This window comes from Stegostoma tigrinum, chromosome 27, assembly GCF_030684315.1.
Source record: "Stegostoma tigrinum isolate sSteTig4 chromosome 27, sSteTig4.hap1, whole genome shotgun sequence".
In the NCBI taxonomy this organism is placed as follows: Eukaryota; Metazoa; Chordata; class Chondrichthyes; order Orectolobiformes; family Stegostomatidae; genus Stegostoma; species Stegostoma tigrinum.
The window spans coordinates 10,029,973-10,057,872 of NC_081380.1; the positions used below are offsets into that span (position 1 = coordinate 10,029,973).

At 44.4% G+C, this 27,900-nt stretch overlaps 1 protein-coding gene across 4 annotated transcripts in view; it reads right to left on the reverse strand.

Annotated features, from left to right (window-relative positions):
- The window catches only part of clip2 (CAP-GLY domain containing linker protein 2), a 140,832-nt gene that overhangs the window by 10,883 nt on the left and 102,049 nt on the right, over positions 1-27,900 (reverse strand). For all 4 annotated transcript variants that reach the window (XM_048557182.2, XM_059655531.1, XM_048557184.2 and 1 more), the window contains 7 exons: positions 26,021-26,078; positions 25,838-25,921; positions 24,887-25,043; positions 15,149-15,308; positions 11,343-11,513; positions 8,709-8,795; positions 851-954 (listed from right to left, as the gene is read on the reverse strand). In XM_048557182.2, the coding sequence (XP_048413139.2) occupies positions 851-954; positions 8,709-8,795; positions 11,343-11,513; positions 15,149-15,308; positions 24,887-25,043; positions 25,838-25,921; positions 26,021-26,078 (821 nt within the window). The remainder of the gene's footprint in view (positions 1-850; positions 955-8,708; positions 8,796-11,342; positions 11,514-15,148; positions 15,309-24,886; positions 25,044-25,837; positions 25,922-26,020; positions 26,079-27,900) is intronic.

Consider the following 27,900-nt stretch of genomic DNA (forward strand, 5'->3'; position numbering starts at 1 on the left):
AACCAGAAGGCATAGGTTTAAGGTTAGAGGGGAAAGATTTAAAAGGGACCAGAGGAGCAAATGTTTCACACAGAGGGTGGTGCGTGTATGGAACAAGCTGCCAGAGGGAGTGGTAGATGCAGGTACAGTTGCAACATTTAAAAGGCATGTGGACATGCAATGACTGGGAAAGGTTTAGAGAGAAATGGGCCAAACACAGGAAAATGGGACTAGTTCAGTTTGGGAAACCTGGCCAGCATGATGAGTCAGGCTGAAGGGCCTGTTTCCGTGCTGTGACTCAATGGGTCAAAATCAAAGACACAAAAGAACTGCTGGAAAAGCTCAGGAGGTCTCACAGCATCTGTGGAGAGAGAATGCTTCAGGTTCAGTGACACTTCTTCAGAACTGAGAGACATTTATTTAGTCAATGGCGCTATGCATCATTTATTACAGTGAAAGTCTAAGGGCATGAGCTTTTCTTGCATTATCATTTCATTATTAACTAGAAATGTGAATTTAAAAAAAAATTATTGGTGTCTTAAGAGATTGTAAAAATTTGCATCCCCTACAGGTGGCTTGTCAAGGTGAAGAGACACAGAGTAACTAAAGCCCAAAGCTCCATTAATCTTGCAGTGCTAGCCATTAGCTGCACTTTGGGACAGCTTAGGGTTACAATGACTCCGAATTTCCTCCTTTTCCCTAGCCCATGTATTTTGCCTTTCCACAGCTCACAATCTGGCTTGGGTTGGTAACTCAGTGACATGAACAGGCACAGCAAGAGATATCTACTCAGGTCACAATGCAATCTTTGGTAGCTCAACATTTTCTGTGCTGCTACCGGGACAGAGATGAAATGTAGAGAGACCCGCACATTTCCTTGAAGAGTTTTTCTATTCTTCTGTTTTCTGTCACCAATAACTGTTTCGCACGACCGGAGTCAGAATGGCGCTGCGGAGAACGAGACCTCGAGAAATCCTGTGGGGCACAGAAATTGGGAAATAGAGTCACTTCTGCCGTTTCACCTCCGTTTACAGTCTGATAGAAACAAGTTTGCAAGCATTTGGTTGCCTTTAATTGTCTCTGATCCTGTGGAAAATATGCGTGGCCTTGGCTTTTCTGTCCTAGATTATCGTTCATTCGTGGCTGGATTGAGACAAGTAACTTTAATTTTTTAAAAACCATTTCTAAATGGGATGGGGTGGCACAGTCGGTTAGACGCCAGACTTTCATCTCTGGACTCAGAGTTAAAACCAATCTGCATTGAGGTTACCAACTCAGTTCAGAGTTAATCCTGAAGGATATGTTACATGACCTCCACATTCCAATCACCCACCCTGCCAAACGTCAAAACATTTACCGCCAGGAAATTAAAAGAGAAATTTTAAAAGTGTTTAAAATGCCCCTAATGTTACTCTCTTGTTACTTAATCCTCACAGTGTCCAGGAATCAAACGCCTACACACTCTGGTCTCAAGCACATTGCTAGAAAGGTAGTAACCCTACCTGTGCTGATTGGATAAAAAAGCATGTTCTTCCTGTCAAAGGTCTCAACTAAAACAGCAAAATCTATTTAGTGTAAGTTTCTAAAGTGAAAATCCTACAAACACAATACAGGAGCTGACTGTTCTTGTCTACTGAACATGGGGAGGTGCTCCTTGAATTAGCAAACAGAGATGGACAGCCTTGTAAGAGTGCTATCTACTGGTAGGGTGCATTTACAGCACCAAGCCATTGTGCAGATAGCAGTGTGTCCCTCTGCAGTGTGGCGTTAGAATTCAAAATAAAAACCGACAGAATTATGGATGCTGGAATTCAGAAACAAAAACATAAATTGCTTGAAGATCTCAGCGGGTCTGGCAGCATCTGTGCAGAGAAAGCAGAGTTAAGGTTTCAGGTCCAGTGATCATTCCTCAGAACTGTTGGTAGCTGGGAAAAGAGAACGTAGGAACTGCCGATGGTGCAGAATCTGAGATAACGAGGTGTAGAGCTGGATGGACACAGCAGGCCAAGCAGCATCAGAGGAACAGGTAAGTGACGTTTCAGGTCTGGACCCTTCTTCAGAAGAAAGATTTCTGAAAAAGGGTCTAGGCCCGAAACGTCAGCTTTCCTGCTCCTCTGATGCTGCTTGGCCTGCTGTGTCCATCCAGCTCTACACCTGGTTATCTGAGCTGGGAAAAGGTTGTTTTTAATGGTCAAGATAGGATGGGAGAGGGGGTAAGGAGTAAACGATAGGTGGGGATACAGCCCAAAGAAGCAGAAGAGCAGCTGGACGGACAAAGGAATGGGTAACAATCAGGCCATGAAGGTGAATAACTATTAATGGGCACCGTTCGTGGCTAACACTGGGTTGAGTGTAATAGCAGGCTTGGTTTGTAGGGGGTGGAGTAAGGACATGGGGGAAGGTTCCTCAAGCCCTATAGTTGTTGAACTCGATATTGAGTCTGGAAGCTGTGGGGCTCCCAAGTGGAAAATGAGGCATTGTTCTTCCAGCTTGTGCTGCGGTTTGCTGGAGCACTGCAGCAAGCCAGAGGCAGAGGTGTTGGCCGGGGAACTGGGTGGTGTGTTGAAGTGGCAGACAACTGGAAGCTCAGGATCTTTTTTGCGAGCGGAACATAGCTGTTCTGGGAAGCAGTCACCCAGGCTACACACTGTTAGCCACTAACTGGCCCCATTAGTAGCTACTCATTCTGCTGGGCTGATCATTACCTACTCCTTTGTCTGTCCAACCTCTCTCCTCTCTCTTTGGAGTCTATGCCCACCTATCATTTACTCCTTAGCCCCTCTCCCCATCCTATCTTCTGCAGAAAGAATAACTTTTCCCTGAATACTGAGAGTTCTGAGGTAGGGTCATTGTACCTGAAACATTAAGTCTGATTTGTCCACAGATGCTGCCAGACACGTTATAATTCAATTTGCCTTAGAGACAATAAACAATAGACAATAGGTGCAGGAGTAGGCCATTCAGCCCTTCGAGCCAGCACCACCATTCATTATGATCATGGCTGATCATCCACAATCAGTATCCTGTTCCTGCCTTATCCCCATAACCCTTGATTCCACTATCTTTAACAGCTCTATCCATCTCTTTCTTGAAAGTGTCCAGAGAGTTGGCCTCCACTGCCTTCTGGGACAGAGCATTCCATATATCCACCACTCTCTGGGTGAAGAGGTTTTTCCACAACTCTGTTCTAAATGGCCTACCCCTTATTTTTAAACTGTGTCCTCTGGTTCTGGACTCACCCATCTGCGGAAACATGCGTCCTGCCTCCCTTAATAATCTGATACGCCTCAATCAGATCCCCTCTCATGCTTCTAAACTCAAGTGTATACAAGCCTAGTCGCTCCAATCTTTCAACATATGATAGTCCCGCCATTCCGGGAATTGACCTCGTGAACCTACGCTGCACTCCCTCAATAGCAAGAATGTGCTTCCTCAAATTTGGAGACCAAACCTGCACACAATACTCCAGGTGCGGTCTCACCAGGGCCCTGTACAGCTGCAGAAGGACCTCTTTGCTCCTATACTTAATTCCTCTTGTTATGAAGGCCAGCATGCTATTAGCTTTCTTCACTGCCTGCTGTACCTGCATGCTTGCTTTCATTGACTGGAACACCTCGATCTCGTTGTGCTTCCCCTTTACCTAACTTGCCTCCATTGAGATAGTAATCTGCCTTCCTGTTCTTGCCACCAAAGTGTATAACCACACATTTATCCACATTAAATTGCATCTGCCATGCATCCGTCCACTCACCTAACCTGTCCAAGTCACCCTGTATTCTCATAACATCCTCCTCACATTTCACACTGCCACCCAGCTTTTTGTCATCAGCAAATTTGCTCATATTATTTTTCGTGCCTTCATCTATATCATTAATGTATATTGTAAACAGCTGCGGTCCCAGCACCGAACCTTGTGGTACCCCACTGGTCACTGCCTGCCATTCTGAAAGGGACCCGTTTATCACTACTCTTTGCTTCCTGTCAGCCAGCCAATTTTCAATCCAACTCAGTATTTTGCCCCCAATACCATGTGCCCTAATTTTGCTCACTATTCTCCTATGTGGGACTTTATCAAAGGCTTTCTGAAAGTCCAGGTACACTACATCCACTGGCTCTCCCTTGTCCATCTTCATAGTTACATCCTCAAAAAATTCCAGAAGATTAGTCAAGCACGATTTCCCCGTCGTAAATCCATGCTGACTCTGACCTATCCTGTTACTGCTATCCAAACGAGTCGTAATTTCATCCTTTATAATTGACTCCAGCATCTTTCCCACCACTGACGTCAGGCTAATCTGTCTATAATTCCCTGTTTTCTCTCTCCCTCCTTTCTTGAAAAGTGGGAGGACATTAGCCACCCTCCAATCCGCAGGAACTGATCCTGAATCCATAGAACATTGGAAAATGATTACCAATGAGTCCACGATTTCTAGAGCCACCTCCTTAAGTACCCTGGGATGCAGACCATCAGGTCCCGGGGACTTATCAGCTTTCAGGCCTAAGTCTATCCAACACCATTTCCGGCCTAATATAAATACCCTTCAGTTTGTCCATTACCCTCGGTCCTTCAGCCACTATTACATCTGGGAGATTGCTTGTGTCTTCCCTATTGAAGACAGATCCAAAGTACCTATTCAACTCTTCTGCCATTTCCTTGTTTTCCATAATAAATTCACCCGTTTCTGACTTCAAGGGCCCAATTTTAGTCTTAACCAATTTTCTTTTCTTTTCACATACCTAAAAAAGCTTTTACTATCCTCCTTTATATTTTTGCCAGTTTGCCTTTGTACCTCATTTTTTCTCTGTGTATTGCCTTTTTAGTTATCCTCTGTTGCTCTTTAAAAGTTTCCCAGTCCTCTGGCTTCCTGCTCATCTTTGCTATGTTATACTTCTTCTCTTTTATCTTTATACAGTGCATAACTTCCCTCGTCAGCCACGGCTGCCCCCGCCTCCCCTTAGGATCTTTCTTCCTCTTTGGAATGAACTGATCCTGCACCTTCTGAATTATATCCAGAAATTCCTGCCATTGTGGTTCCACTGCCATCCCTGCTAGGGTGGTGACCATTGCACTTTGGCCAGCTCCTCCCTCATAGCTCCATAGTTCCCTTTATTCAACTGCAATACTGACACTTCCAATTCTCCCTTCGCCCTCTCAAATTGATTCTCCCTCTCCCTCTTATCTGGGTGTGAAACTTCTGCCTTCTGCTTGTTGCCACAATTCTACATGTGGTGAGAGTTTTCTATCACTGTTTCGAGTTGTATAACTCTGTAGTGATGGGTGTGGAAGACACTGAAACTCTGCCCTGGCCTCTGGGTTTCTGATCAACCCCCAGTTGTTTGCAATCATGGGGGTACAACTGGACTGCTCCTCGAATTAAAGTACAACTTGGGAGGGCAAACAGGGGCGACACAGAACAGAAGCTGCTCAAAGGAGGAGGGAGGGAGGGAGAAGGGGAAACAGGTTCAAAGGAGGAGGCCACAGTCACTCAGGGGTGTTGTTCAAGGAGCAAATCCACCACAAACTCAAGGCACTGTCAGTAGCTATAACTGTGGAGATCACCTTGCCTCATTATTTTGTCCACCACACAGTTCACCATCCGCTGCTGCTGTGTGGGGTGTCAATGCCAGATTTTATGAACTGAGAGATTACTACATTTCATTCTCTGTCTCCAGAGAGACTGAATATGTCACTTCACTAGGATTGTAGCCTTCCCCATCGTGTCGCCTGCCAGCGACCATATACCTGCTGTGTTTGTGGATGGTGCCTGCCAATGGTGCCACATGCTGCAGCTGAAAGAGGTGGCACGCCCTTTAGCCTCCAGCTGGTGCACAACCAGACACTGCGAACCATGTCTGGTATCTTGGCAGTAGTTGTGGCGCTGTTATGCTCGAATAGTCCAGTGGAAAAGGGTGATGAGCTTGTGACAGGAGCCGCGCGCTGACCACATGGCTGAATGAGGCCGCTGTGCAAAACCAGCTGCAGAGAATCACCAAATTGCCAAAGTGTGACAGCGCAGGAGGCGGCCACCCGGCTCAAAAATGTCTGCACCAGCTCTCGAAACAAGCATCACAACTTAATAAAAGCCCGAAAGAACTGCGGGTGCTATAAATCAGGAGCAAATGCAAAGTTGCTGGAAAAGCTCAGCAGGTCTGGCAACACCTATGAAGGGAATAAACACAGTGAACGTTTCAGGTCCGGTGTTCCGAGGAAGGGTCACTGGGTCCCAAACATTAACTCTGTTTTCACCCCTTCATCACAACTTAGTGTAACTCTCCTGCCTTTCCCTCATAGCCCCTGCTCATTGTTTCCAGTTAAATGGTCATGCTGTGCCCTCTCAAATGCCCCAACTAAACCTGCATCCACATTCCCAGGAACTACATTCCTGACCCTAACTATCCGCTTTGTCTCTCACATCACATTTACTGCTTTTGACAATCACTTGAACCCTGTGCTGTCCCATTCTTGAACCTTCGATGAGCAGGACCAGTTTACATATTGTTATGGTCCAGATCCCCTCAAAATATTTTAAGAAGATAGCCTACATCCTAAATTTTTCTTATTTTAAAAGTAAATGTAACATGCTATGTCCCAGATGCAATTCGATTAGACAAATTACTCGACGTTAAGCAAAACACAATTTATTTCAACATTGTATTTAAAATACAACAAATGAAAGGAGAACTTAACTCTATTGGAAAAATTAACAGTGTAACAAATACAGTAATTATTATTAATAAACTGTTCCAATACAATAACATCCCATAAACACTGCCCTTGGCAAAAAGGCAGATTCAGAAAAGTAGATTTGTCTCACAGGTATCCTAGCAGTAGACAGCAACCCCAGATACTAGCTGTAACTGAGAAAATGAAAAGATAACTTCCACTTCTCAAAGCTTCAGCAGCTTCTGCTGAACCTAAAAACTGAAAAAGAAAACCTAGAAATCCTGGTTCTGAGAGAGTTGGCCACACCCGTCCAGGCTGCGTCTGTTGATCTAACTTATAAAAAACACCCACGGCCTCACAAGCTGTTGATGTTACCATAGACTGCTCAGCTCCTCTTGTTCAACGTCTCGCTTAAAAAGAAACCAGGACAAAACACACCTCTTTACGGCCGCAGCATCGTCACAATGTCAGTAACCTTGCTACCTCACAAAAGGGAAGAGCAGACATGATGAAATGATGGTTCCACCAAGACCAGTCTGAAGGAGCCCTGCGGCAGAGTGAAGCTGTGAGGATTAGTGGTGGTCTGCTGTACGGTCCACCTCAGCGTCATCCGGAGGTGGGATGGACCAACGGCCAGCATTAGCTACAAAGTCTGAGGAACCAGAAGGCAGCAGATAGGACAGCCCTTCACTTTCTGCAGAGAATTTATCTGACTGTGCTGCCCATTAAAACAATCCCAATACCTCACTCAGCCACATTCGCACAGCTAACTAACACTGTCACTGACCATTAACAGCATCACCATGGCTATAAGGCAAACATATAAACAACCACAAAATCAACATCACAGGCCATGCCTGCATTCAAAAACCAACCTGTCACCCTTATGCATTCCTCTGTTGTGGGTCCTCCATGTTCAAGTCAGAATTCAGTCATGGCAGAGACTCCCAGGTAAGCAGTGGGAACACTTTGCCAATGTTGTGGCCTCAGTTCATCACCAGTATGGGCTTGATGGGCCGAATGGCCTGCTTCTACACAGTAGGGATTCTTTGATTCTTTGACCCCCCCTCCCTTCCTGACTCACAGGGATTCCCTCTGGCATATGACCAACCAAAACAAAGAAAGTTTATTCATGTGAAGAACTGTGAACACTTGGAGACCAAGTAAAGAATCAGAGTGCATGCTCCTACAAGCAGCTCATCGACCTGATCCTCCAACCCCAGCAGCAGCTTCGGCAATATGGCCATTGCAGAGGGCAGCTGAGAGTCAACCACACCGCTTTGGTTCTGAAGTCACACACAGGCCAAACCTTAACCCTAACCCTATTGTGGGTTTCTTTCCTTAACAGACATTAGAGTACCATACGGTTATCTTCACAACCATTGACAAGGTCGCAGTCAAGACTGGTTTTTTCAGCTGATATTGGTTGAATTAAAAAATTCCACCATCTGCCATGGAGGGATTTGAACACGTATCCCCACTGCATTAACTTGGGCCTCTGGAGTACTTGTCCAATTACAATACCACTGCACCACAATCTGCCCCAATCGCCTGCCTGGTGTCTGGGAGTATGGCTTCTCTCTGATTCAGCTGGAGGCTGCTCTGGCGCCAAGTGATACTCTCAGTAGCCCATGGGGTGGATGGGGATGGTGAGCATGGCTGTGGGTGTGGGGTTGTGTGGTGGGGGGCTAATTTCTAATGGAAACTTATATTCACCCTGACCCTATCCACCATCCCCACTCCCACTAATTGTGAGAAGCTTTCAGGAGTTAGAGATTGGGCTTGTTTCAGGGCAGTGGCGATGGCCTAGGGTTATTATCGCTGCACTGTTAATCCAGAGACCCAGGTAACCTTCTGGGGACCCGGATTCAAATCCCACCACAGCAGCTGGTGGAGACTGAGTTCAATAAGTATCTGGAATTAAGAAGCTAGTGAGGACTGTGAATCCATTGTTCCTTTTGAAGCAGAATGTTGATTTAATGACGCTGTGTTCACTTTTCGAAAAAAAGAAGCTTGTGAAGATGCTTTTATGTGAAAGTGTTAAAACGCTGACCGTGTTGCTCACCTCTTGTTTGAAGCATCTGCTGTCTGTCATTGCCTCAAGCTGGCCTCGCTGATGGACTCCATTTGCAGAGCCTGCGCTGTCGAGAGTCTGATAAACAGAGAACAACCACAGGGGAGCTTAATCAGAACTGCCATCAGGAACATCTATTCCACTCCTGAAAAATGCACACATCAAATGTAGTGTCATTTTTAAAAAATACTGCTACGTCAGCAGCTTTCTTTTTTGAAAAAATAAGGTACTTGACTGGTTTAAAGAATGACCGATGATCACTGGAATGGGAGCAATGTTACATTCAATTCTGACCTACGGTCTTCATATTCCTACATGTCCAGGAAAACCGGATCCGTAAGCTCAAAACTCCTGATCCAGCTCATAATCTCCACTTCCAATCCAGATCGAACAAAGTTCCAGAGTGGCTTACTCACAGCTTTTGGGCCCGTCCTTCTCCTCCAGGCTCAAAAAGCACAGCTCTCTTCAGGCAACTGCAGAGGAACTCCTTGGCAGGCTTTTTAGAAACACCTCCCACTGCTTTATATTCCACTAAGTAATAACTTACATGTCCCAAAGCCTCCGTGAAGCGCTACCAAGGAAACATAAGTTTGTGAGGTAAATGGGTGAGGTGGCAACGTGGTAGGGGGACCGGATGGGACCGGGGACGGCGGGGCGGGGGGGGGGGGGGTGGGGGGGTGAGAGGGGATGGGGGGGATGGGTGAGAGGAGATGGGGGTGTGGGTGAGAGGACAGGAGGGTGGGTGATGGGCAAGGGGGTGGGTGAGAGGAGATGGGGGGTGGGAGAGAGGAGAGGAGGGTGGGTGAGAGGACAGGAGGGTGGGTGATGGGCAAGGGGGTGGGTGAGAGGAGAGGAGGATGGGGGAGAGATGGGGGTGGGTGAGAGGACAGGGGTGGGTGAGAGGAGAGGAGGATGGGTGAGATGGTAGGGGTTGAGTTAGGGGGTAAGAGGGCAGATGAAGGAGTACGGGGGCACATTGGGTTGGTGTAGGATAGTGAGGGGCTAGTGGAGGGAGGGTGGCTTAAGTCCAATCAGAGCGCTGTAATTGGAATGATCTGATGGGAATTCAAAGGGTGGAGCTGGAGGTTCGGAACTCAGGGGATGCAGTCAGGGTTTGGGAAGGGGAGTTAGAGGGTCTAGTTGTCATTGGGCAGTCAAGGCTGTGGAGCGATTGTCAGGGAGAGGGTGAGGGGGGCCGTGTAGGTCAGTTACATAGTTGCCTGGGAGATCAAACTTTTTTTTTCAATCCATTTCAATAGACAATAGGTGCTGGAGTAGGCCATTCGGCCCTTCGAGCCACCACCACCATTCATTATGATCATGTCTGATCATCCACAATCAGTATCCTGTTCCTGCCTTATCCCCATAACTCTTGATTCCACTACCTTTAAGAGCTCTATCCATCTCTTTCTTGAAAGTATCCAGAGAGTTGGCCTCCACTTCTGGGGCAGAGCATTCTATATATCCACCACTCTCTGGGTGAAGAATTTTCTCCTCAACTCTGTTCTAAATGGCCTACCCCTTATTTTTAAACTGTGTCCTCTGGTTCTGGACTCACCCATCTGCGGAAACATGCTTCCTGCCTCCAGAGTCTCCAATCCCTTAATAATCTTATAAGCCTCAATCAGATCCCCTCTCATCCTTCTAAACTCAGGCGTATACAAGCCCAGTCGCTCCAATCTTTCAACATATGATAGTCCCACCATTCTGGGAATTGACCTCATGAATCTACGCTGCAATCCCTCAATAGCAAGAATGTCCTTCCTCAAATTTGGAGACCAAAAATGCACACAATACTCCAGGTGCAGTCTCACCAGGGCCCTGTACAGCTGCAGAAGGACCTCTTTGCTCCTATACTCAATTCCTCTTGTTATGAAGGCCAGCATGCTGTTAGCTTTCTTCACTGCCTGCTGTACCTGCATGCTTGCTTTCATTGACTGATGTACAAGAACACCTAGATCTCGTTGTGCTTCCCCTTTACCTAACTTGACTCCATTGAGATAGTAATCTGCCTTCCTGCTCTTGCCACCAAAGTGTATAACCGCACATTTATCCACATTAAACTGCATCTGCCATGCATCCGTCCACTCACCTAGCCTGTCCAAGTCACCCTGTATTCTCATAACATCCTCCTCAAATTTCACACTGCCACCCAGCTTTGTGTCATTGGCAAATTTACTGATATTATTTTTAATGCCTTCGTCTATATCATTAATATATATCGTAAACACATCTTGTTGAAGAAGTTAATCAGTATCCCCTAATGTCACCAACACAGAATCAGAATCAGGGAGCTTTGCAGAAGATTTCAGATGCTGAGTATTTCCACTTTAAATTCCCAGAGAATCCCTGCTGGGTCCCTGCATCGGGATGACCCAGAAACCCCAATATAAATCCCATTCGGTCTCCAAATACCTAGAAACTGGGAGATATCAGCTAATCTCCCTTATACCGAAGACATTTTACAACATTCAACAGAGAGAGCATCAGCAGCTAGCAGCAGGAATCTGGGCAGACAATCATTACCATGAGAAAAGTGTTTAATCAAGCAGGTAGGTTTGAAGGAGCGAGGTGGGGGTAATGCAGATAGAGATGGAGAGGTTTAATCGAGGACTGGAATCTTGCCTGCATGGCTTCCATCAGCCTTTCCATTTGCTGGTTCTGCTCCAGTGCACTCCGCAGGGCCTCTTCAGTGTTAACCAGCCTTTGCTGCAGTTTGCAAATCTCCGTGTCTGTTTCTGTGTCCTGTAGAGAGGATGGGCGCCGCTTTTGGTCGGGCTTGTACTTTTCAGTCCCCTAGACAGAGAAAGAAAATGAGGAAGAGAGATTCAGAGAGAAAGTGTGAGACAGAGAAAGAATGAACTATCAGACAAATACTTAAAACAGAAGCAACCTATTTCATTTCAGCTACTTTAGTACACAGTGTCGAACGCTGAACTGAAAAGGAGCGTATCATAATGATTTCAGTGAACTGTAATGGCAGCTTCACTGAGCACTGGATGCCATCGTCCAGCTGTGAGGTTTTCACTTTGCTTCCCCTTTCACCACTTCTTCAACTCTGATTTCTCACTTGATCTGCCTTTCTCCCATTACCTCAGATGGAACAGGAGAAAGGAAGTCATTCCTGTACCGATGGAGGCAGAGCCTACCCATAATGCTCAGCGAGGACGCAGCCACTCGACAATGATTACATACCCTTGCAGCAAAGGTGAAGTCTGCTTCCGTTGGGAATGAATTGGACATTACTCCACCACTATTCAATTTAGACTGGATTGTGACTAACACGGATAACAGAATTCTGAGTCTGGTTGGCTTAAATGTGTCTCTGATATACAACTTGGAATGCCTGATCCTGTCAATACAGGGTGGAGCAAAACCCAATGGAGGACAGCAGTCACTTTTTATCAGAAGCATTTGCACTGTGAAAATATATTGAAAGAAAAGGTAAACACATAAAAAAGCAGAACAAAGTGCAGATTTTGAAACAAACGCAAAAGTTCTGGATGTGAGATTGCTCGCTGAGCTGGAAGGTTAGTTTTCAGACGTTTCGTCACCATTCTAGGTAACATCATCAGTGAGCCTCCGACGAGGCGCTGGTGTTATGTCCCGCTTTCTATTTAGCTGTTTAGGTGTCCTTGGGTTGGTGATGTCATTTCCTGCGTTGGTGATGTCATTTCCTGTTCTTTTTCTCAGGGGGTGGTAGATTGGCTCCAAGTCAGTGTGTTTGTTGATGGAGTTCCGGTTGGAATGCCATGCTTCTAGGAATTCTCGTGCATGTCTCTGTTTGGCTTGTCCTAGGATGGATGCATTGTCCCAATCAAAGTGGTGTCCTTCCTCATCTGTATGTAAGGATATGAGTGATAGTGGGTCATGTCGTTTTGTGGCTCGTTGATGTTCATGTATCCTGGTGGCTAGCTTTCTGCCAGTTTGTCCAATGTAGTGTTTGTCACAGTTCTTGCAAGGTATTTTGTAGATGACGTTCGTTTTATTTGTTGTCTGTATAGGGTCTTTTAAGTTTATTAGCTGCTGTTTTAGTGTGACTGCCAGACTACTCGGACTTCTTGGCATCAGGGTAGCCCACAAACCCACCAACACACTAAAACAGCAGCTAATGAACTTAAAAGACCCTATACAGACAACAAATAAAACGAACGTCATCTACAAAATACCTTGCAAGAACTGTGACAAACAATACATTGGACAAACTGGCAGAAAGCTAGCCACCAGGATACATGAACATCAACTAGCCACAAAACGACATGACCCACTATCATTAGTATCCTTACATACAGATGAGGAAGGACACCACTTTGATTGGGACAACACATCCATCCTAGGACAAGCCAAACAGAGACACGCACGAGAATTCCTAGAAGCACGGCATTCCAACCGGAACTGCATCAACAAACACATTGATTTGGAGCCAATCTACCACCCCCTGAGAAAAAGAACAGGAAATGACATCACCAACCCAAGGACACCTAACCAGCTAAATAAAAAGCGGGACATAACACCAGCGCTTCATCGGAGGCTCACTGATGTTACCTAGAATGGTGATGAAACGTCTGAAAACTAACCTTCCAGCTCAGCGAGCAATCTCACATCCAGAACCTCAACCTGAGCTACAAATCTTCTCAAAACACGCTAACAAACTCAAAGTTTCCGTCCCTGGAGAATGGACACACTTGCACTGGAGTAGCGCCTTTCACAATCTCGGGATGCCCCAAAGCACTTTGCAGCCAAAGAGGAAACATGAAAAAGCAGAACAAAAATAAAGTGCTTCAGCTCAAAATCTTCAGCCTCTTTAAGGAATATTCCGGATGCACAAAGTGAATATCAGGCAGGATTTATGATTATGGAATGCTGAGTTAATTAAAGCATTCTACAGTGATCCTTTAATTAGCTCTAGATTCCAGAATTAACCTGATTGCATCATTTAAATATACCTTGGAACCATGGGCTGTCCTCTGTTTCTCTTTGTCTCTCTCTGATATGAAGCTGATCTGGACAGTAACATAACACAATAATATTTTTTCCCAATTCATTGTCAAGAATAACATATAGCACCAATAACCTTTAATGTCCTACATTATGTAGCCCATCTTATTCAGTTTAATAAATTGGAAAGAATCCAAGCCTCAGTATGTGTATATACCTGGAAATGCTCAATGCTGATATAAGGGACAGAATCTTGAGTCTTCCCCTGCGGTGAGTTTGGTGTTTTGGTGGGGTGGGGGTATTTAATGAGGGTGGATAGTGGTTCCCATCCCGATTAAGTCCAAGACATGGAGGGCAGTGGAGTCGAAATGCCCCTATTGATCGAGTGGCAGGTGAAAAGCAGACAAACGGACTGGCGCACTGATGGATTTGGTCAGGGATGGAGCAGACGGAGGAGATTCGGATCCCTCATTCAAAAGTACTCTGTGTCCCCTTAAGGGACCTGGCATTAGAAGGAAAGTGCCTTCTGAGAACCACTCTCCTGTCTCTTTCTATCAATCGCTCACCCCACAACAACCTCTATTCACTGCCGCTCTCCTTTGACCTGGGATCCAGCAATCATCCTCAGCATCAGGTGGGTGTTATATTGGGAGTAGCCACTATCTCCCAGTGGGGCTGCTGATTCAATTCAGCTGCTGGCCTCTGATTGGGTGGGACTTCTGACCCTGGACTCTTTGATACCGGGCCTGTGAAGTGCTAAAGTGGAACCTGACAGGGGAAGGCTTTCCCCGAAGTAGGCACTAATGGTTCCCGGTGGGATCTCCTGCCAAGATCCCTAGATCCATCACCTGCACAAGACTCCAGTCACGAGCACAAACTGAAAAAGTTTTTCCTCCACAGTGCTGTCCATCAACATGCACAAAAGTTGTTTGAAATAATCAGTAATTATACATTCAACAAACTGTAGGTGGCATTCCCATTTTTAACTATTCAATAACATACAGTCTGTATAAACCACAAACAGGTCATATTAACCTTCAGTCTATAGGTGTGTACTTGCATGACAGCAGCCATCTGATTTGATACAACATGAACTTCACATTTCAGGAAACTCTGCAGCCGTACCATCGACAATTCCCAAAAAGTCAAAATGGAAGTCAAAAATCAATGATTAACTGGGTCCTTGCTGAGGAGCAGCAGATGGGACCGACGTGTGGAAGGAGCTGTGAGACTGAGTCGTGAATAAACCACCCACGAAGAAAATGGTTTCAGCTTCTCTCTCGCGGATTGGCTTCGATCTAAACCTGAATAACTGTGCCCTACTTTCCAGAAACTGAGGAAAAGTTAATCTGAATATTTGTGTCAAAAAGAGTAACCAACTTCGCATAATGTCTTTGACATTTACGTAAACTGAACCAATCGCTCCGTTCACTGACGCTGCTGTCAAATTGCACAATATATTCACTGGCTAAAAGGAGCTGCTGTTTACTCACCAGACCATAGAGTTTCTCTCGGAGAACTTTGATGTCTTCCTGTAGTTTCTGTTCCTTCATTCTCCACTCGGCTTTGTGGACTTCACGGCTGAGGTCCTTTTCCCCTCCGCTGGGGTGACGATTGGTCTCCAAGAGCAAAGAGCGTAGTTCATTGAGGTTCCTGGTTTAGTGAATAATTGAGAGATGCAGTGAAGAGGAAGGTACAAATCAGTGGGAGAGGGGTACAAATTATTGTCAGTGCGCAACTCTCTTGATCCAGTGCAGATAGACAGCTGAGGGATCATAACATTGCTAGTCCAACTGAAGATTGAAATGGAAGAGAAGCAGCTTGATTTTGAGCCCCAGGCTGGGTTGTGCTCGGTCTAACAGCATCCTTGTCAGCTAGTTTCCTGACTTTAGCAAGACCCCAGGCCAATTGCACACAGGCAGGATGAAGGCATTGCGTAGCTGAGATGGCTCACCAAGGACCATTTAAAGTTAATTAAAGGGGTGGACTGCAATTTTCCAGATAACCGTTAGGAGCGCTGAAGGCCAGACTGGGAGACCTGGTGCTCCAGCAGTAGCTCTCCGAGCCTGGTAAGATGCAGGAACTGCTGCAGGCCATCCTGTGGGGAGAATCCACCAACTGAAACCCCCCCTACACACCCCCAATCACCACCATTGCGTTCTTCCAAACATTTATCATTGGGGAAAATTCTTCATCGTCTCATTTAATGTCTTGCATTTGCTTAACACTACAAACACTTAAAGCAACTCGCTTAAAGTGTCGCATCTCAAAAAGAGTCTCAATTGAAAAGAACATTGCTAGAAAAGTCATCCAGACTTTTAATAATGAGCAGAGGACTGAAAGTAACCCTGTTCAATCTCTTTCTCTGGGCCTTCAGTTAAAATGATGGATTCAGGTGGGAGTATTACTGAGAAAATTCCCTGAAAATTTGTCAAATAGAATGACAGATTCCCCACAGTGTAGAAGCAGGCTGTTTGGCCTATTGTGTCCACACCGATCCTCTGAAAAGTATCTCACCAGACCAACAACCCTATCCTATAACCCTGCATTCCCCACGGCTAACCCACACATCCCTGCACACGAGGGGCAATTTAGCATGGCCAATCCATCTAACCTGCACATCTTTGGACTGTGGGAGGAAACCCACGCAGACATGGGGAGAAGGTGCAAACTCTGCACAGATAGTTGCTCAAGTGTGGAATCAAACCCAGGTCCTAGGTACTGTGAAGCAGCAGTGCTAACCGCTGAGCCACCGTGCCACACATTGCAACTTTAATTGATTCAAATAATCCATGCTGATAAATCCAATTGATTCATTGCGAAATAAAGAGTTGTTGGAAAAATATTTCCGTTTAGTAGGTTAACTCAGAACTTTCAAAAATCAAGTAGTAAGCATTTCTTGCTGATATTGTTCAATGGTCTTTATCGATTACTGGATTTGTCAATGCATCTACAGTTAAAGATATAAAAAAAATTACATATTGACTGCTATGTCGATGGGACAAGCCAAGTGTTTCATTTCAAATCAACTACTCCTGTTCTGAAAGCAAACTGGGCAGTTAATTTGTTGAATCAAATTGGAGAGAGAATTCTCCCCAGTACATCCTCCCAGGGTGACCCAACTCCATGGCCTACCACGCTGTATAACTCTGACTCTATATGAAGATATGAAACAGGAGCAGAGTAGACAGCTCTGCCTTTGAACCCCGCTCCTCCAATTAGTACCATTGTGGCTAATCCGTTCTTGTTTCAAATTCCACATTTCTACCTACCCTGCGATAACCTTCGATTCACCTACCTACCAAGAATCTATCTATCCATCTGTATCTGAAAAAATATTCAATGACTCTACCCTCATGTGTTCTGAGGAAGTGAGTTCCAAAGTCACCCAACGCTCTGAGAGAGAAAAAAATTCTCACCTCTGTTCTGAAAGGGTGGCCCACAGCTTTTAAACACCATGTTTTTGGCCCAGAAGAGGGAACATCCTTTCCGCATTCTCCAAGACCACATTGTATCTTATAAATGTCAAATCAAGGCAACCCTCACTCTCCTAAACTATACAGGAAACAAGTGCAGTCTGCCCAATCTACCCTCACAAAACAACCTGCTCATGTCAAGTATCAATCTGGTAAACCTCCTGTGAACCACTTCCAGTGCATTTATCTCCTTCCTTAAATGAGACCAAATTACCACAGAACATTCAAATTGTACTCCCATCAATGCCCTGAATAACTGAAGCATAACATCCTTACCTTGACGTTCGATTCCTCTTCTAAAAAGGAGGATATCCTATTACCTTCTTAGTTGCTTGCTGCACCCATATACCAACTTCTGTGACTCATGAACACAAGCACCTAGATCCACTGACACCTTGGAATTCTGCAGTCGTTCTCCACTGACAGTATATTGTGTTTTTGTTATTCTTCCTGTCAAGGAAACTTGATATTTTCCAAATTTTTGCCCACTCACTCAACCTATTTATGTCTGCCTCGAACCTCCTTATGTTGGCTTCAGAACATTATGTTCCTGTTTTTAAAAAAAATGAACTGCCAATGCTGGAATCCCGAAACGAAAACAGAAATTGATGCAGTAAGCAGGTCTGTGGAGAGGAAGCAGAGTTAACATTTTGGATCCAGTGTTCCTTCCTCAGAACTCAAGTAACGGTCACTGGACCTGAAATATTTACTCTGCTTTCCTTCTGTTTTAATTTGTCTACCTATCTTTGTGTCATCTGCAAATATAATTACAATGTCTTCATTCCCCTCATTTAAGTCATAGATTGTCCTTCCTGGTCTCCATGCTACTTGGTATTGTAAACGATTTCCCACTCCTTTTTAACCTCACATCCCCCTCCTTAAAACCTGACCAAAGCCCCTCTGTATTTGTGAAGCACACGCCTCCTGCTTTCTCTGTTTCCTCTCCTTAATCCTCTAGTACTGAGAATGAATGCAGCATACAATAGATGCTGGAAATTTGATATTAAAACAGGAACATTCAGCACTATATATAATCGATCCGGAAGGTTAATTCTGTTTATCCCTCTGCTAATGTTTCCAATCTGTTTTGATTCCTTGAACATTATCATCTTTCAAATTTGAACCAATCTTTCCTAATACTCCAAGGTTCACTCTACCCAGTCAGGCTCTCATGAAATGGCCCTGTCTCTTTAGACTTTCTATAACCTTTGTCATGGCTGATCATGTACTTTCCTTTCAATCCTCTGCACCGTTATCCAGTTTAGTGGAACTGCCTTCAGTTGGTTCCTTTCCTACCTCTCCCTTATACCTGAAACATCTGAACAGCTCTTTGCTCCCTGCACAAGGGTCATTTGGAGTTCTTCAATGATCTATTCTTCAGTCTCTCCCATTTCTGATCTAGATGTTATAATCTCATCGAAAAACACGTGCCTCAGAGTTCCTCAGGCATTCTGTTGTTCCTGCAGCTACAACTATATTGGGGTACAACAGAAATCCTGGTTCCACACAGATTCAATTTAGCCTCATCGGAACCGCGCAGACTCTGCACTGCCTCCATGCTCAGAATGCTTGTTCAACAGCTGGACTTGGATAAGAAATACATTCTTCCAGTTAAATCTTAGGAATTTGCAAGTCACTGCCTTTCGCCTCTGCTACATCTTCCTTTTCCTCGTCTCCAATTGCTTTTCCCTTCCTGGCTGCTGTGATAGGTCAATCCAGGCTATATGCATCTCCATCACCATTAACTTTATGACCAATCCCATGCCCTTTTGCTTCATCAAGACCTCTTTCTACCTCCGCAATGTTGCCATTTTGTTCACACCTAGGCCTATTTCAGCTAAGGACTTCATTCCAAGGCACTGTTGACTGGCTTTGAATTTCCTATTTGCTCTGGGTTCAGCAAAAATCCTTCGACTTGTCTTCATAACCTGCACCATGTTTCGCTTGCCCTTCTCCCTAATAGTTTGCTTGAGCTCCTGCTTACCAAAACATCAAATTCAAAGTTCTCATTCCATTGCTAGAATTTCTGCTTCATTCTTTATTTCTCTATTTTTGTACCTAACCTATTTTACTATCTATGATTTGTAACTGGCTACTTTGTACCTAAGATGGTGCCGTCTGTGGCAATGTTGCACACTTTTCACTGTAGTCTGTACTTTCATACTTGAGTACATGTGACAATAAACCTAACACTAATTCTAAATTCCTTTAGGACCTCCTTGCTTCCTGTTTCTGTAACTGCCACAAGCTCTAGAACCTTTCCCCAATTTTGCAGTTTCTTGAATCTAGCCTCTTGGATATCACCTACACACTTTGCAAGCTCTGGAATTCTATTTGGGGTGGCAGGGTGGCTCAGTGGTTAGCACTGCAGCCTCACAGCACCAGGGACCCAGGTTCGATGCCAACCTCGGGTGACTGTCTGTGTGGAGCTTGCACATTCTCCCCGTCTCTGCGTGGGTTTCCTCCGGGTGCTCCGGTTTCCTCCCGCAGTCCAAAGATGTGCAGGCTAGGTGGATTGGCCATGCTCAATTGCCCGTAGTGTTCAGGGGTGTGTGGGTTATAGGGGGGATGGGTCTGGTTGGGATGCTTCAAAAGGGCGGTGTGGACTTGTTGGGCCGAAGGGCCTGTTTCCACACTGTAGGGAATCTAATCTAATCTAATCTATTCTGAATACTTGCCACTTCCTGTTCCTTATAAAGCCCCAATCACCTTTATTAATATCTCTTTATGTGAGTCCATGTTCATTTGTGTGTGAGAGGCCACATTTCATCAATAAAATTCAACAATTTGTTGTCGACAACATTGTCTCATAAATGACAAACGGAATGAGATAAATGGATTTTTCTTCCACAAGGAAACCATCAGAATTTAGCCAACATCTCAGGAAAAAAAACAAATTATTCTGGGACCTTGCTGCTAACATTTGGTAATTTTGCAGAATAGTGTTCATTAGAGCATTTATTAAATTTTTAATTAACTTCTAAAACTTCTCCTGGGGAGAAATGGTATAATTTTTTTGTCTGGTGTTAATATGAATAGTTTAGAGAGTCTGGTATGAGCTTGTTTCATAGCAATTGACTAGATCCCTGCTCAATTGAGCTTGACTGATTTCAAAGTCTATATAGTAAATCCTCTGTGTCTGAATCGCATATTTGCTCATCTGCGCCAAAACATAAGCAATATCAAAAATCAACATCCAGCGTCAAAAATCATGATATTTTTAAACATACTTTTAATGAGCTCCACACTCATGAATTTCAGCATTCACAGGAAGTTCTCAGGAACACAACCCTCTTGGGTATTTGATTTGATTTGTTACAGTCAAGTGTACCAAACTACAGTGAAAAGTGTTGTTTTACATGCTTTCCAAGCAAATGCTACTTTACAAGAGTTTTGGGGTAACAGAACAGAGTGAAGGATACAGGGTTGCAGCTGCCAAGAAGGTGCAGAGAGAGATCAACATTAACATTAGAAAGGTCTATTCAAAATACTGATAACAGCGGGGAAGGAACTATTTTATATCGTATTATAATATTTGTTAATCATCACATAGTAGGGGGAGTCTTTTGGCTGGGGAAGGAACAAGGAGGCCAATAAAGTAACTGTGGCAGACAGGGCAGAAGAGAAGATGGGATAAAGGTATGGAATACCAAAGTGATTACGGAAAGGGGAAGGCTGCCCCAATGGGGATGCGTTTAGGGCATTTGTAATCAATCAGATCAGTATCATTATGCATGAAGGCACTGCCTGGGTTGTGACAGTTCTTGAGTCCATTTGTGAGTCGATTTTTACATGAGTTGGAACACATAGAACATAGGACATTACAGCACAGTACAGGCCCTTCGGCCCTCGATGTTGTGCCAACCTGTCATACCGATCTCAAGCCTGTCTAACCTACACTATTCCATGTATGTCCATATGCTTATCCAATGACGACTTAAATGTTCCTAAAGTTGGCGAATCTACTACCGTTGCAGGCAAAGCATTCCATTCCCTTACTACTCTCTGAGTAAAGAAACTACCTCTGACATCTGTCCTATATCTTTCACCCCTCAATTTAAAGCTATACCCCCTCATGCTCACCGTCACCATCCTAGGAAAAAGGCTCTCCCTATCCACCCTATCTAACCGTCTGATTATTTTATATGCTTCAATTAAGTCATCTCTCAACCTTCTCTCTAATGAAAACAGCCTCAAGTCCCTCAGCCTTTCCTCGTAAGACCTTCCCTCCATACCAGGCAACATCCTAGTAAATCTCCTTTGCACCCGTTCCAAAGCTTCCACATCCTTCTGATAATGCGGTGACCAGAACTGTACGCAATACTCCAAGTGCGGCCGCACCAGAGTTTTGCACAGCTTCACCATAACCTCTTGGTTCCGGAACTCGATCCCTCTATTAATAAAAGCTAAAACACTGTATGCCTTCTTAACAACTCTGTCAACCTGGGTGGCAACTTTCAAGGATCTGTGTACATGGACACCGAGATCTCTCTGCTCATATACACTACTAAGAATGTTACCATTAGCCCTGTACTTTGCCTTCCGGTTACTCCCACCAAAGTGCATCACCTCACACTTGTCTGCATTAAACTCCATTTGCCACCTCTCAGCCTAGCTCTGCAGCTTATCTATGTCTCTCTGCAGCCTACAGCATCCTTTGTCACTATCCACAACTCCACCGACCTTAGTGTCGTCTGCAAATTTACTAACCCATCCTTCTACGCCCTCATCCAGGTCATTTATAAAAATGACCAACTGCAGTGGACCCAACACCGATCCTTGTGGTACACCACTAGTTACTGGTCTCCAGGATGAACATTTCCCATCAACTACCACCCTCTGTCTTCTTTCAGCAAGCCAATTTCCGATCCAAACTGCCATTATCTCCCACAATTCCATTCCTCCGCATTTTGTACAATAGCCTACTGTGGGGAACCTCATCGAACGCCTTGCTGAAATCCATATACACCGCATCAACCGGTTTACTCATCTACCTGTTTGGTCACCTTCTCAAAGAACTCAATAAGGTTTGTGAGGCACGACCTTCCCTTCACAAAACCGTGCTGACTATCCCTAATCAATTTATTCTTTTCTAGATGATTATAAATCCTATCCCTTATAACTTTTTCCAACACTTTACCAACAACTGAGGTAAGGCTCACTAGTCTATAATTACCAGGGTTGTCTCTACTCCCCTTCTTGAACTGGGGAACCACATTTGCTATCCTCCAGTCATCTGGCACTATTCCTGTAGACAATGATGAGTTAAAGATCAATGCCAAAGGCTCGGCAATCTCCTCCCTGGCTTCCCAGAGGATCCGAGGTTAAATCCCATCCGGCCCAGGGGACTTATCTATCTCCACAATGCAGGACAACATAAAGCAGCTGTTGGTAAGTACAGGAAATGCTCGTGTGTCAGATCTTTAAAATTATTCCCCTGTATGGAATCATGTTTGTAAGTCGAATGTTCAGAAATCGGAGACCCCTGCACTGTTATGATCTAAAGTGGAGATGGCAAAGCAGAGGACTAATAGTGAACAGTTCTGTTAAAATGTGAACTTTACACTGTGAGTGACTGAATTCTGCATTGCATGTCCAATTCCCTGGGAGGCACCATGGCCAATGGTCTGCAGATTGAGAACCAGCCACTACATGTTCAGTCAGAAGCCCATTCCCCTGAACAGACATCAGCCTCGAACTGAGGGGTAGCCAATGTTTGTGAATGATTGTGTTCACAAGAATTACTGCATCACTCAACAGGGTGCCATGTTGGTGGCTTGGTGGCTCAGTGGGTTAGAGATCTGGGTGTTCAGGTCTATTGTTCCCTGAAGGTGACAAAGCAGGTCAATAGGGTGGTCAAGGCAGCATATGGCATGCTTTCCTTCATTGGGCGGGGTATTGAGTACAAGAGTTGGCAGGTCATGTCGCAGTTGTATAGGACTTTGGTTCGGGCACATTTGGAGTACTGTGTGCAGTTCTGGTCACCACATTACCAAAAGGATGTGGATGCTTTGGAGAGGGTGCAGAGGACGTTCACCAGGATGTTGCCTGGTATGGAGGGTGCTAGCTATGAAGAGAGGTTGAATAGATTAGGATTATTTTCATTAGAAAGATGGAGATTGAGGGGGGAACCTGATTGAGGTCTACAAAATCATGAGGGGTATAGACAGGGTGGATAGCAAAAAGCTTTTTCCCAGGGTGGGGGACTCAATTACTAGGGGTCATGATTTCAAAGTGAGAGGAGGAAAGTTTAAGGGAGATATGTGTGGAAAGTTCTTTACACAGAGGGTGGTGGGTGCCTGGAACGCCTTGCCAGCGGAGGTGGTAGACGCAGACACGTTAGCGTCTTTTAAGATATATTTGGACAGGTACATGGATGGGCAGGGAGCAAATGGACACAAACCCTTAGAAAATAGATGACAGGTTAGACAGAGGATCTTGATCGGTGCAGGCTTGGAGGGCTGAAGGGCCTGTTCCTGTGCCGTAATTTTCTTTGTTCTTTGTTCTGCCTCACAGTGCTAGGTACCCGGGTTTAATTCTACCCTCGGGCGACTGTGTGGAGTTTGCACATTCTCCCTCTGTCTGCGTGGGTTTCCTTTCACAGTCCAAAGATGTGCAGGTTTAATGGTTTAGCTGTGCTAAATTATCCACAGTGACCAGGGATGTGTAGGTTAGATGTGGTGGCCATGGGAAATGCAGAGTTACAAGGATAGGGTAGGGGTGTGGATCTGGGTGGGATGCTGTTCAGAGTTTGGTGTGTACTCATTGGCCTGAATGGCCTGTTTTAACACTGTTGGGATTCTCAGGGCCAGTCAGTCTGCGGTTATCCCAGGATGATTCAAATCTAACTCTTCTCTTTCATCGAGGCAATCACACAGGATAGCCAAGGACCAAATGCATTTTTCTGGCCTTGAAAAACATTGCTTCCAGAGAGGAGTCTGCAGGTGTGAATACTGCTGCTGCTCTTAGTAAGTAATGCTTCGCTATTATTTACAATGAAAAACACTGACTGGTTTGCAAACAGCACAAATACTGTTGGCCATCACTCATCGTATAGTTAGGTCTAACACACAGTTGTAATGTTTAACCACGACCCTAACCCAAGCCTTTAGGCCTCTGCTTTGAGCAACTGGAGCTGTTTAAAGAATTCAGAACAGAGGTAAGGTGAAACAGGTTTTAAATTCAGCTTCATCTGTAACAACAGCATAAGCCTAACTTAAAGTAACATTATTCAACCTAAGGCAGTATTTAACTTCATTACAGACGTAAACTGCTCAACGGAATCCAAAAATAGCATTTGTTTATAAAGCAAAGCAAGTTGTCTCAAATAAAATGCAAGACAATTTTCCACCATCTGGCGAGAATTCTTTGCTGAGTCATCAGCAGGAACAGTGTTTATACAGTGATAATGGGAACTGCAGATGCTGGAGAATCCAAGATAATAAAATGTGAGGCTGGATGAACACAGATGAAGGGTCTAGGCCCGAAACGTCAGCTTTTGTGCTCCTGAGATGCTGCTGGGCCTGCTGTGTTCATCCTGCCTCACATTTTATTATCTTATTACAGTGTTTATACAGATGGATTTTTCCTTCCCTGGTTACTGAAGAACACTTGTAAAAACTTCCCACGGTTGTCTGCCCCTCCAGCCCCATTTTCAGTCTCTCTGGTTTTGAATGGTTACTTGCTGCCCCTCCATACCATGCACAGACTTTTAACAATGGCATCTACAGCCGTTAAAAGATGGGGAACTCTCACCGTTCCTTCTTCAGCAGCTCTTGACTAATGATGACCAGCTGACCCGAAGCATCATGGGATTTACGGGTCAGGGCCTCCAGCTCCATTTCCAGCTTGGCTTTCTCCTTTGTTGTTGCGTCGGCCTTCTTCTCGGAAGATTTTGACTTGTGTTCCAGAGCTGTGGAGGCGAAAGGGGTGGTTACTGGCAGCATGACCCTGTAGAAAGTTCTGTACCTGGGGAACTATACACACAGTCAAATCTACTGCATGAAAGTCAGATGAGTTATTAGCTGATTATAATCAAGCCTCTCCAAGTTAGTACAGTATTGGTTGTCCTCATCTTTCATTATTTCCCACCAACTCAACTAGGTCATTCCCAAAGACATGAAGTTTTATTTCAACCACAGCATTCAGTGATACGAGGAAAGGATCTTACAAAGGAGGCAAGAGGAAGGTGGAGAGTTAAGGGGATTTGGAAAGTGGGTTCAGGGTGAATCAAACAGCATGGTGGTGTTTAGGCACAGCCAATGGTGAGCAAAAGAAATGTAATGAGCACAAGGTGGAAGAATGCAGCAATCTCAGACGGCTGTACGGCTGAAGACAATTACCAGAGACATGGAACAATGAGACCATAAATGGATTTTAATAGGAGATCAAATTTATTGTGTCTTCAGGAACAAACTAGCTGCTTCTACTTAAATGAGTTCAGCAAGCCTATGCTACACACTAAGGAGTGGATAACAAGAACTATATCAATTTTTCTTTCTCTTCATTTTCATGAATTACATTGTTGTGCTTTCTATGCAGGAGAAGATGACATAAAAAGGAGAGAGGAACGCATTTCTGTTTATCAAAATTATGAAGTATTCCCCCCGACCAAAGGTTTGCTCTTTATCTTCCATAAAAATTTACATAATGTCCAAAGTACGTCTCAGTATTTTTTCATTAGAGTGACACGAACTAGCTACTTACCAACAATCTGCGTCTTTAGTAACTCGATCTGTGATGACATTGAAGAAACATCCTTTTCTCTTTTACCAAGTTTGTCTAATAAGTCTAAAAGATGGCAAAACAACCAATTGAGAAAGTGAGCATTGAGATCAAGGTTGTGCAGAAGTACCGACAAGCAAAACTTCAAATTACTTCGGAAATTACCTTCTATTGACTGTTTCATTTTCATTTTCTCTTTCAAGATGTTATTGCTGTCAATGGCCTGTAAGCATATCAATAAAGTTATTGAACTGTGATGGCCGAGGTTCAAACTCACAGTATTCCCTCGATGTTCAGTAGGCCCTGATTACATAATGGAAATTATACTGTGTGTTCTCCGTGCAAACACTTACCACATGCGTGAAAATCCTCTGCATTAATTTAGCACGAGTACGAACCACAGAAATTCCATAAGCATTCATAGGTGAACAACATCAATAGATAGCTCTACCCTCAACACTTTTCATTGCAGAACCAGTTATGGTTCATCTGCTTCCCTCAAACATTTCTAACGTCCCCGTATATTTTAGCTCGCAGTAGTCGGCAACACAGTAACCCTTACCTTAACTCAAAATATTGCTAATTATTACCCCAAAGCAGCTCATGGGTGCTCTCAAAACGGTGGAGGAAGAGCCACTTGGGTTTGAATTTCCTCTAAAGACTACCACCCCAGGAAAAAGTCTAATTTCCATAAATAGGTTTACATCTTGCAATGTAGCTTTACAGGCATGCTGAGTGGGAATCACATACCTGACATTTTAACAACCTAAATTATCACTGTTTCATTAAATTGAAATGAGTATAGATCCGATTGTAAATGCCCAGAGTAGATCTAATGCCTGCAACAACAGAGTCCCACTCCAATGAGAAGAGGCCAGACACGGCACTGTAAGAAAAGGCAGTGCTAACTCTCCACCAGCCCTTCAAGGTAGTCCCAGCGTGTGATGCAGTGCTGAATTTCTGTTTATACATTGGTCAGAAAACATCATGCAGGCAGACGAGGTATTGAAGACTAAATTATGAGTTGTTTATTGGAGAATGTCATCTACATGAGATGTTAGAGAAGCAATACTCTAACTCGATACTGTAACCTTCTTCTGAAACCATAATAACACAGCCAACTTAAGAGTCCTTATAAAGCATCTATATTTTATGCAGTTGCACATCTCGATGCTCAGGGAACACCTGACAAAAGAATGAAACAAGACGAACCAAAGAAATGGAATCTGTCACTAAGATGTACCTGGTCTAGCAGCTTCTCACCAAGTAAGTTTCTGAAGGAATCCCAAACCCTTTTCAGCAGTTCTTTCAACAAATGTTACCTTCCATCGAGAAATACAATGTCCTGATGTCTCTGGTCTTCTCTTTGTTGAATAAATTATTCTGTTCTGATTTTTGTAAAACTATGTTTTATCATATTCTTGTTGCAAAATACGCCTTATTATAAGAATCAATGAAGCAAGATATCCTGGTGTTTCAGATCGTCACCTGGTTGGCAGAATCTGTAGGTCTGAATCAGACTTCATGTATACAGATACCCCCTCAACAGATAAAAGCCATTCACGATTGGCACAGGAAGCCAGCAGCAATTGCCAAGTGTTTCATTCTCTCGGACCACCACGTACTCCTCAAAGCAGGAGTGCCCCACTTTCACAGGAACATTGCAGACACCTAGCAAAGTGCACAAGAAGTCATCCAGCACAGTCATTAGGGAGGGCGGGAGGTTCTTTACCCTGTCGCCAATCCTGTATTTCTGACTACTGAAGACCATTTGGCAGGTCCTTTGTCGGCAGTAGCTTGTGAGTGTCTGTGTGCACCACTGCAGGACTGCATCACTCACCAATAGAAGCCAAATGGCCATCGCAATGGAGGACCACGAATCCTGAAGGGTATAGGGTGTAACATTCAGAGCCTGAGCTCCAGCCCAATTATACTGGATGTTTTGGATATTAGATTGCAGGAAGCCACTCAATCTAGTGTGAGGGAGCAGATTCAATGACGGAAGGTCTCTGTTGACGCACAGCCAACATGAAGCTTCTAATTTA